Consider the following 11,897-nt stretch of genomic DNA (forward strand, 5'->3'; position numbering starts at 1 on the left):
ATATCTTTGAGCCATAAAGCAATTCCAGCCCCCATCCAAAATGATTTTTGGCGGATCTATTGGGATATCTATTCAATTCATACTTTTTGTTGAAATTAAGAACCTGTTGTTCTGAATCAACCATTCTCTGATGCCGCCCAAACGATCTTATCACATCCACTATATAGCATCGTCATTGTCTTCTTCTTTTTTACAGATATAGCGGCGAAATGCGTGATGTTGGAGTTTCTATTGATGAGGTGGCAAATTTGATCTGGGAAAATGTAAGTGTCATTCCATTCAAGTACATAGGTACTGTTGTAAATGTGCTTTTGTAATTAACACTTTATTTATTAAAAGTTCACATTTATGAACAAAATAAAAATATAATAACACATCATCTTTGAACGTATCTTATAAAACTCCAACTAGTTATTTTCTTGTAAACGTTCGTTACTAAAACAGTCACCTTGGCAACCGGGTTCACATGATTAGTATCCATGTAGGACTAGCCCAAAGTTAATAGACAGAAGGTTGGTCACTCATCTAATGTATTGGAGTTGAAATGCAATTGGAGTGGGGGAACTGCAGCTGTGACGTACAATGTACGTGTGTGATGTACAAATTATAGAACATGTGCTCGATTGAGTCTTCAATGCATAATATTATGTGAATGCAATGCTTCAAATTTATCGGGATCAGTTTATCGGTTTATTATTTTTTCGTTCTATTATCGGTGTATATATTATTATATATGAAATATTATTATTATGATTTTGAAATAGTAAAGATAGAGAATAACGCCCTCAAACAAGTAACAAAATTTAAATACTAAGGTAGCATTATTTCAGAGGATGGAAAAGACAAAGAAAAATAAAGCGCCGTATAAGAGAAATCAAGGCCATTTTCATCAATAAACGGAATGTGCTTTCCTCCAAAAGTCTGAATTTGGATTTGAGAAAGAAACTTATAAAGAGTTGTATCTGGAGTATTGCACTGAATGGCTCAGAGACATGGACTATCGGTAAGGCGGAAGAAAAGGCAATTAATGCATTTGAAGTATGGTGTTGGAGGCGAATGCTGAAAATAAAATGGACCGATAGAATAACAAATGAAGAAGTATTTCAAAGGGCTGAAGAGACACGAAAAACTCTCTTAGATTGAAATCTCTTAGGGACAGACGGCATTCTTGGATAGGACATATTATAAGACACAGCGAATTCACGCTAACAATACTGGAAGGTGCAATCAGTGGACAACGGGCTCGTGGAAGACCCCGGCTACAATATTTGAAGCAGATAACCCGGGATCTTGGGGTCCAGAGCTATACCCAACTAAAACAGCTGGCTCTGGACAGACAAAGATGGAAAGCTGTCAACCAATCGGACGATTGAAGCAGAAGAAGAAGAAGATATTATTATAATTAACAGTTGAATAGGCAATGTTTGCAGTGCGTTATTAGTTGATTATTATCTTGTTATAGATATTAGTTTGTAGTCTTTCTGTGTGCATCATTAGGCCTATGACTGTAATACAAATCAAACTTCACCTTAATTGATATTTTATGTGAATAGTTAGTTTATTCTTGACCACTTGATAAGTTATTTTCCTGCAATGCCTGCTAGCTGTGCAGTTCAGAGTTGTAAAAATTATACAGAAAAGTGTTGAAAAAAGTGTTCACCGAAGGTCAAATTGCAAGGCTACTGAACAATAAAAGACTTAAATGGAATGAAAGTGATATTGTTCCAGCATCAACACTTTGTTCTTTATCTAGGAGAGCATACAATTTTCTAAGATTAAAAATGAACTTACAATTACCAGGATTGTCAACTCTATCAATGTGGACAAGGAATATTTAAATGTTTTCCAGGACTTCGAAAAGAAGTTCTCACATTCATTACAGAAAAATTGAAAGCTATGGAGACAATCGAGAAATTGACTATCTTGAGCTTTGATGAGATGAGTATAGATTCACGTGTAGTGTATGACCAAAGAGAAGACCAAATTCTTGGACCACACTCAAAAGTTCAGGTTGTGATGGCTAGGAGTCTATGTAGGAAATGGAAGCAAATAATATATTATGCATTCGATCAAAAAATGACAAAATATATTCTTTTTGAAGTTATTTATGAACTACAAAAATCGGACTTCAAAGTTGTGTGTGTAGTGAGTGACATGGGCGGAGGGAACCAAAGTCTATGGAATTCATTGAATGTGACAATTGCAAAATCATCTTCAATCACCTCTCATCATATATAGGTATTTAATGATATGTTACATCTTCTTAAATTGCTCAGGAACAACTTCCTTAATCATGGGATAAATTTTCCCAAAGGTCAAGTGTTGGAGAAAAAGAATATCAAGAACATCATAGAAGGAGATGAACTGAAGCTAGCTCCAAAATTGACGAATTTACATTTGGAAGTTTGTGGAAATATGAGATAGAAGGTCAGCTTGGCGGTTCAATTATTTTCACACCATTCAGCAACTCTCCTCAAATTTAAACATCCAAATAATCCTGAATGGAGTGATTTTTTTGAATTGGTTGATAAGTTTTTTGATATGATGAACTCTAGATTTGTGAATGATCGAAGAAAACCGTGGCATAGTGCATATGGTGTTCAGTTGACTGAGCAAGAATGCATATTGAATCGAATGGAAGAATTGATTTTTGAAATAAGGATGGAAAGTAAAAAATCATCAAAGTCATTCCAAAAAGGGATATTGATGACAATATCATCTATGAAGGGACTTTTCAATGATCTACAGAAGTCATATGGTTTGGAATTCATCCTTACCCATAAGCTGAATCAAGATGTGTTGGAGAATTTCTTCTCAAGAATAAGAGGGATTGGAAACCAATACTCTCATCCAACAACACCAGTGGAATTCAAAAATAGATTAAAAATTTTGACTATTGAGGCAAATCTTCCCTCTATTTCCACTGGAAGCGATGTAGAAGAAGATGGATCAAATTTTCTGACTAGTACAATGCTTTAAAAATTCCTTTCCAAGAAGCAGATGAAGAAACTAGATACGATGAAGGCAAACATTTAAGCTGCAGTTTTGAATAAAATTATAAAGGTACCTTGTTGAACACACAAGAAGAAGAAGCCCTGAAATATGTTGCGAGATATGTAATTCATAAAGAAGCAGATTCTTAGTACAAAGAAGCAATGTACTCGAACAGTAATTGGATTGAAGCCTTGAGTAGAGGAGGTTTAACATGTCCTACTGATGAATTCAAGGATCATTCAACAAGCGAATGACATATTTATGAAAATTCACGGAAATACGGTCTCAAACACAAAAGAAGTGATTGGAAAATATGTGAAAATTTAAAAAAAAACATTCCCAGAAGTTAATGATAGAATCTTACGAAAATTTGCGCGGACAAGAACTTTTATTAGACCCAGTTACATGAACGAGAGACTGAAAATTGCTAGTGAGGAGCGAAGAAATAAGAAGAAATACATTCAGTTTGTACATTCATGCAAGTGAATACAAAATTCAAGGGAACCAAAGAGCATGATATTTGATTATAAGGGCAAGGTTAGTCTTGGAGAAAAAATGAACAAATGAAATTTCAAATTTGTCTTTTCATCTCGAACTTTCTTGCTAACAAAACTTGCCTACCCAAAAAATTAAGAATTTTCTAGCTTATTAACTTCTTCATATCACATTTTAAAATTTTTAAAAACTTCCAACTTTATTTTATTCATACAATTTGAATTAACTTCAAATTCATGTATTAAACTACATCATTAGAATCGGTGATTCATTCGCTATAAGTACAGCAAATTTCAATGTTCTATCTGAATTGTAAGGGTGTTAGACGACGATGTATTTGAAGCTACAATAAATAAACTGTATGCTCAGTGTAGTTACTCATCACTTATATACTACACGTGACGTCACGCTGGCGTTCCCCCCACCACTTTCAATCTCACACCTGTGAGTGGTCAACCTTCTGTCTACTAACGTTGGGACTAGCCTACATCAATACTATCAATGTTATACAGGTGAATGAAAGCGATGACACTACTATCTGAATAAGAGGAAAACTATTTGCTTGAATTTGGATTATTGTAGGTCTACTGAATCCGGTCATCTAATTGAAAATAGCTTTTTTTTTGTATGGTAAATGATAATTCCTCCAACCAGATCATTAAGTAGTTGCCGCAGCGATATTTGCTAACATTGTTAAGCGATTGTGATGAGTAGTAATAATGGCAAGGCCATAATATCACAAAAATTTATACTCACGTTTTTTTTCTCTTGAGAAAGTAAAATAATATATCAGTTCAATTTTATTCTTAATTGAGATTTGTGTGCCATAATCAACCATCCTTTTGCAATGCAAAACAAATATTTGAACGTTATACTGGACCAAATTACATGCGATCTATTGAAAAACAAAGGTTGGCGGCCGTATCTCTCAAGTTCTATTTGTATTTTGAAATTTGGTGGGTCAATAACTGTATAAAAAATTGAAATATAGATGTTGCGATAAAAGTTTAAAACTGATTGAACAAGCTATAGCAGCCATGTTTTCATGTTTTGTAGTTAGACAACGCGGTTTTAAAACAAGACAGTTATTGTTAGCCAACTATGCTTTTTGGTGTACAGTTTGCTTTGTTGATTCTCAATTTGTGTTTTAAAAACAGGTAAGTTGAACTTGTGATTGTATTAGAGTAAACTTTTGGCTGAATTTGATTCTATTATTGATTGTTTTTTCAGTTTATGAAACCGGGATACCAGGTGTTTGTGGAGAAGAGTCTAGAGCACGCGACCAGAGAAGCAGTGAACGCCACCCTAGGAGGCAACACCACACTCTCCAATGGCAAAGCCAAGCACTCATGATAGCCAACAATGTTTTGTACAGTTTCATGTTGTCACTTCCTAAAAAGTATGTTAACGATTTGTTGAATTTGTTGTTAAGGCTCTCTATCATAATTTTTAAGGGATTTGTACAAAAGTTTATTCAATTTTTGAATTTTGTGAGTGAGAGTTGACAACATAATGTTGTTTCAGTGCCTGAATTTATGTAGTCCCACTCCGTATTGATCTTCCAATAAAGTTAACCATTATATCAATGTGTATTTTATGTAAGTAAATTTTATCAATCGAAATTTATAGATGAATGAAAAGATATTCATTACCAACTGAATCTTCAATTCCTATTTGAACAGATCAAGGTTAGTCATCATTGTTCACATAGATTTTTCTTATCGTCTAGAAACTGAAATTTGTTTCAATAATGTTTTATCTTTGTCTCAATCTTTGTTAAAATTATTGTGTTAATTTTGAAAGCTATTTCTGTTTTTTTCCAAATACAAATGAATACTGGTTTCAAAATAGTTATGTATAATTATCAAGTTTTGTGTTGTAAAATTCATTAGTCATCTATTTGCATGTTTATCGTAATGGAAAATCACCATCCATTGAATTGTTAATTTATGTTTTGTTGTTCAATTTTAATCTGATACTTATATTTGTTATCTCATCTGATTTCACTATTCGTATTTTTCGTATTACTTCTCTCAAGATTTGTTTTTCATGTATTTTGATTGAGCATTGTTCAGTATTCTACTTTGCTTGGCAATTTCTCACTTTAAAAAACTTTTTTAATTATTTATAGAGCCAGCCACAGGATATATTTTATGGTTTGTTATTTTCATGGTATTTTACGTTTTTAAGTATGAAGTTCAGAATAAGAACTTCATTTGTTCATTGAAAGTGTACAGCAATATGATAAATAATTACAATATTTGTAAATTACGAGTGCCATGTCAATTAAAATAATTAGTCAACATATGTCACCATTTCTGTACATTAATATTAGTGCCTTGAAATCGTTATAACATCATCCCTTTTCACGCCTGCAGGATTTTTGAATGGAAGCAAGTAACCGAAATGGATTTGATACAAATTGTGAAAGGATACAAAAACTCAAATAGTCCTGATGTTTATGGCATATCAACAGCTCTATTAAAGTCTGCTATAGCAGCAATAGATTCTCCTCTCAGTGGTCTGATTAACAGCTGCCTGAAACAGGGTGTTTTTCCAGATTTATTGAAGATCTCCAGGACTGTGCCAATTTTTAAAAAGGATTTTTAAAACCCATATCTATAATACCGGCATTCTCTAAGATATATTAATCAGTAATGTTTACCCAGCTCTCTACCTATTTTGAGGAGAATCTGCTTTTCACAAGAGATCAATAATTTGTATTTCGTAAAGAAAGATCTACTACAGGCGCCGATCAGTCCCTGATTGATCTTGACGTGCTACCAAGTTATCCTAATAGGTTGGTTAGCCTTCTAAGGAAAGTCATCGGTTCCAAATAAGCTAATATCTTGATATCTCATGAATGGATCTAATGCTTATGAATAAGAAATCCAGTTCAGAGCAAATCAAATTATAATTTTTTAATAAAATGATTCAAAAATTTCAGTTTACACCAGAACAAATAATCATACATGGATCGAACATAGATTGAGCATGATTGAGGTTACTAATATGTTTGTTCTGTTCATCAAAATAGATTCCAACAGCTTTCACAAAAACTCAGAAACTATTGTTTCAAATCAAGATCAAAATATATAAATTAAAATAACTTATAAATTAAGAATACTTATCTATCGTTTACAGGTTTCAAAACTTATGGCTTATGGCTTTCAACATTAAACAAGAAATTCAACACAAAATGAAAAGAAAAATTGAAATCTACATTTCACGTATGTTCAATAACATCAATAAACTTTACAAAAACATTCAGATCACAAATAACACATCTTAAATTTCAATTATTTAGGAAAATTTCAACAGAAGCCAACACTCCTAACATAAGCCAGCCATTAAAAAGTTTGGTGTAAGTGCACGTCCAGTGCCAACATACCTGTCATCAAATTTTTGGTTGGGATCGATTTAGTAACCTATGTTATGTTGAGCACAAAATCACAAAAATTAAACGGCGGTCACTATTGTTTTTAAAATAAACTAAGTTCAAAGAAGCACAATTTTACATGCATTTAACCTATGAGTAGCAGCCATTTTGATTATTGAAATCATCAAATTATGATATTCCTAATCTGGCTTTTCCTAACCTAAGCTTTCCTAACCTAAAGCTTTACCTAACCTTAGCTACTTATGGTTGCTACTTATAGGTTAAATACATGTAAAGTTGTGCTACTTTGAACTTAGTTTATTTTAAAAACAATAAGGACCGCCGTTTAATTTTTGTGCTCAAAATAACATACTAAATCGATCCCAACCAAAAATTTGATGACAGGTATGTTGGCACTGGACGTGCACTTTAGCCAAAAGTTTGAGAGAAACCAGAACAAGAAGCCTTTCCGGTGAAGCCCAGACAGGCAGACACATCATCATCGATTGCCAATTAGCAAAGAACACAAGTCTACAAACATTATATGTATTTCTATTGTTTTCAATAAAACTTTATTTTTAAAGTTATTTTAAATTTAATTAATTTTATGTTGTTTAGAATTATTTAGAAATAGAACTTTGTTACAGTGATATGTTCAACACTAAATAAATAAATAAACCTTTTATTGCAACTTTACAGTATTTACCTATTGGTACATAGTAAAAATAAAATAAAATTTTCATGGTTGCAAATCAGCTTCCGCTGAGGTTACTTCTTTGGTTGGCACCAAATGAAATATGAACATGATAAATAACATTCACTTTTGAAATTTAGTCTTTGTATAGCCAAACACCGCCGTACACCTTCTTCATCCTCTCCCATTCCGTCCTCTCCTGTGCTACCCTCTGCCATGCTGCTCTACCGCAGACTCTCCTAAATTCCTCGTCCCATCTGTTGGTTGGTCGTCCTCTGCTTCTCTTCAGTGTTCGTGGATACCAGTCTATTATCTTCTTTGTCCATCTGTTGTCTTTTGTTCTCGCTATATGTCCTGCCCAGTTCCATTTTCTTTCTACTATCAACCGTCCTATGTCCTCAACCATTGTCTCTTTGGATATCCATATTTTCGTCTTTTTATCTCTTTTAGTAACTCCCAACATGATCCTTAGCATTGCTCTCATACTAGTTCTCATTTTCCTGATAATTTTTCCTGTGAGAGTCCATGTTTCACAGCCATACAACATAACTGGGATTATACACATCTGAAGTAATTTTCGCTTATTTTCCATAATAACCGTGGAGCGGAAAAGGTGATTAAATCTTTTAAACATTGACCATCCCAACGCAATTCTTCTTGTGATTTCTCCCCATTGACCGTCTTTTCCAATTCTTTGCCCTAAATATATGAAGCTGTTGACATTTTCGATATCGTTGACTTGGTTTATATCGTTGATTTATATTTCGTTGACTTGGTTCAAATCAATTACTTCATCTGCTTGACAATTGAAACTCATAACCTTTGATTTTTCAAAATTTACTTTAAGGCCTATTTGTTTTGTTTCTTCCATCATCTCATTTAACATATCCTTAACTTCACTTGCACTTCTTCCTATAAGAACAATATCATCGGCAAATTTCAAGCAGTTCAACCTCTCCCCATTGATATCTATGCCTCTATCTTGCCAGTCTAAATTTTTGAAGGTTGTTTCTAAAACGGCATTAAATATTTTTGCAGATGGCACATCACCTTGTCTTAATCCTCTTTTCACACGTATCTCTTTACTCTCTCCTCTTACTGAACATTCTAATCTCATATTCTCATATATATATTTAAAAATTTGTAAATATTCATCTCCAACACCAAGTCCAGCTAACGTATTCATAATAGCGTTGGTTGTTACCCCAGTCAGCAGTAAGGCTTGATTCAAGGCTTGAATTAGAAGCAGCCTTCACTTGTCAATCAAGGCTGAAGTTGAATCCAGCTGAAAACGATCTTGCTTGACATTCAACTCTAAGTCCCCTTGAATTTCCATACTAGAATCGAAAGCAGCATACCCTTGTTTTTCAAGGCTAACAAACTTGGTTGGAATCGAAATTTAATATGGCATGCTATGTATTCGTTCGAATTTAGCTTTTATTGCATGGGTCAAACAAGTCTTGACTTTGCCTTGAATTCCCCTTGTCAGTCAAAGCTAACAGTCTTGATTAGAATTGATCTTGAATATGGCTCAAAAGTATTCGTTCGAATTTAGCTTTTATTGCATGAGTCAAACAAGTCTTGACTCTGCCTTGAATAACCCTTGTCAGTTAAAGCAATACCTACTATTACTTCAGGCCCCACAACTAATTAATGACGTCATAACATAGATTGATTCTTCCTAGATCGTAGTAGTTTCTACTAGCTTATCAATGTAACTTTTGTTACTGTATCGATTTTTATTGGATGGAATACTATCTAAATTTCAAATTAAAGACACTTGTAATTTTATTGAAATAAAAACACTTTATTCCACAAATGCAATAATTTATCCATATTTTCAGCTTGATAGACATAGTCCTACTCGATTCAGTGATAGAGCTATTGATAAATTCATCTCAACCAAAAATACTTAATAATAGCCTGTATCAGAGTCAAAGGAGAGGTAAATCAAAGATAAACCAAATTTCCTAACTCTTTTTCAGGAAAGAGGCTCCCACAAACTTGATCACAATTGATCTGTAGTACAAAGAAACCCATCAGGAGATGTTTTTCAGTTAGGTAAAACCTTTAATATTATGATTTTATGGGCAGTTCCAACACTTTGCATTTACTTTTTAATTTATTAATTCAAAAGTTCTTTCACACACTTTATTCACACTGTTCTTCCACACTCTAATTACACTGTTATTTCACATTTTATTTACACTGTTCTTCCACACTTTAATTAAATTTTCCACTCACACTTTATTTACACTGTTCTTCTACACTTCATGTAAACCGTTGTTTTGTAGAATTGAAGCTCTTTCTTCTTATCGCTCGTATCCATTTTCATTTCAAAGTATCATCTTTCAAAAAAGTAAAAAAACCGTTTTAAACTTTAAAACCGTATGGAAACTTTTGGAATCTTGTTATAATTCCCGCAACAATTAGGTACACAGCAGTATCCCAATGATTTAAAACCCCAAATTCATTATTACTTTTCACAAACAAATATTAGAAGAATGATAAACAAACCATATTCATTGAAATGGAACACCGTGAAAATTGAATTTGTAATTCCAATTTTGTTGATTATCATATCAGATGTGATAACAAGCATCAGCGCCCTTATTTCGCTTGCTTACCGCCAGTAGATCATCGATGATCTACATGTGATGACGTCATAGTTTATTAGAGATCAGTTGTGGGGCCTGAAGTAATAGTAGGTATTGGTTAAAGCCGATTTGAATCGATCTTGAATATAGCTTGCTACGTATTCCCTTGAATTTTGTTTCTATTGTGAGTGTCGAACAATCCTCGAGTAGCCTATTTTACATTGTCTTCTTTACATTGTCTATTTCTTATTGTCACTTCCAAAATCTCCTCTAATACAAGGGAGAGGAGATCAACCTGTAGTGTTCATCCCACACAGCACAAAAAGTTTAAAAAGCGTTTAATAAATTGATAAATGTTTGAAATGTATAAATCCGATAAACGTTATGAAAACAACGTTTAATAAACGTTAGGGAATTTTACTAAAATGAACGTTCACTCTATAAACGTTTAATAAACGTCTAGAATGTATAATGCTGATAAACGTTATGAAAACAACGTTTGATAAACTTAGAAATGTTTACTAAAATAAACGTTAGAAAGGTTGGTACAGTATGGAATTTCTACAGTACCTACCCAGTCAACACACTAAGTGAAAATGTTATAAGTGAAAATCAAACATTTTTTTCAGAAGGTGTCTCCTCCCCCCTCACCTGTGTAACTTAATCCCTAAAAATGTCTCAATTTAGGCTTTCTGACCAATAGGCCTAATTCCTAAGTGGAATTGAATTCCAATCCCTTTCTATCTTCTTCAAAAATCGTCTCCAACTCACCGTTATCGAGATAAAGAAAATGTTTTACACAAATTAAGACTGAAATTTTTTTTGAGTTTTCCAAAAAGTCTCACTTTAAGCTTTTTGTTAATCAATTCGGGTGCAGAATTGCAATTCAAATACTTTTTGTCTTTTGCGAAAATCGTCTAAAATGCACTGTTAACGATATAATTGACCTTTTGCGCTAAATCCACAGGGACTTAGAATAAATTTGCCAGATGTTCAAGTTTCCCAAAAAAGTCGAAAAATTGTATTTCTAATCAATACCGGTAGTTCGGATGCAGGATTGAATTTCAAACACTTTTTGTCTCTTGCGAAAATCGTCTACAACGTACTGTTGATGATATAATAGACCTTTTGCGCTAATTTTAATCCAGATAGGACTTGGAAAAAATTTGATCGATTTCTAAGTTTCCTAAAAATGTTCAAAAAAGCAGTCTTTTATCACTTATTCGGCTACAGAAGTAGATTTCCAGCACTTCTTCTCAATGCAAAAATCCCGTCAGACGGGCCGTTGACGGGCTACTAACGTTTAAAATTTTAAATAATTGGTAATTGATGATGGAGAATTTTGAAAAAAATAATTAACGATTCTGTTCATGTTATAAACATTGTCCTAGAATTTCAAATGTTTCCATCCAAAATTGAAAAAGTTATATCATTTTTTCAAATTAGATTCCAGTTTGTGCTAAAAATCATGTCACACACCAAGCCTATGAAATAATTTTCAAGTTTTAAATTCAAATAATAATAAACTAGGTACTATTTTATTGATTCCAACATTATTTCAGTGGAAGCACAAAATTAATGTCCCCCATAAAGAAATCATTAATCCGTCCCAGAAATATGGACTGTTTTAATGTTAACAATAAAGATTGTCTATATCAATAACTTTGAAACTCCCGGGGTGATTCATGCTTGTGCACTACTGCGCTTGAGCGACAGCCATTAAAGATGTCCTGTGCCT

The 11,897-nt window shown here is 33.2% G+C and overlaps 1 protein-coding gene across 1 annotated transcript in view; it reads left to right on the forward strand.

The window, feature by feature from the left end:
* LOC111063539 (atlastin) overlaps positions 1-5,771 on the forward strand; it is a gene marked incomplete at its 5' end in the record, with an annotated part of 32,355 nt that extends 26,584 nt beyond the window's left edge. Inside the window, 2 exons of the mRNA XM_039427504.1 lie at positions 197-263; positions 4,720-5,771. Coding sequence (XP_039283438.1) covers positions 197-263; positions 4,720-4,842 — 190 coding nt within the window. The remainder of the gene's footprint in view (positions 1-196; positions 264-4,719) is intronic.
* Between the last annotated feature and the right edge of the window lie 6,126 nt (positions 5,772-11,897).

Source organism: Nilaparvata lugens, chromosome 4 (assembly GCF_014356525.2).
Source record: "Nilaparvata lugens isolate BPH chromosome 4, ASM1435652v1, whole genome shotgun sequence".
In the NCBI taxonomy this organism is placed as follows: Eukaryota; Metazoa; Arthropoda; class Insecta; order Hemiptera; family Delphacidae; genus Nilaparvata; species Nilaparvata lugens.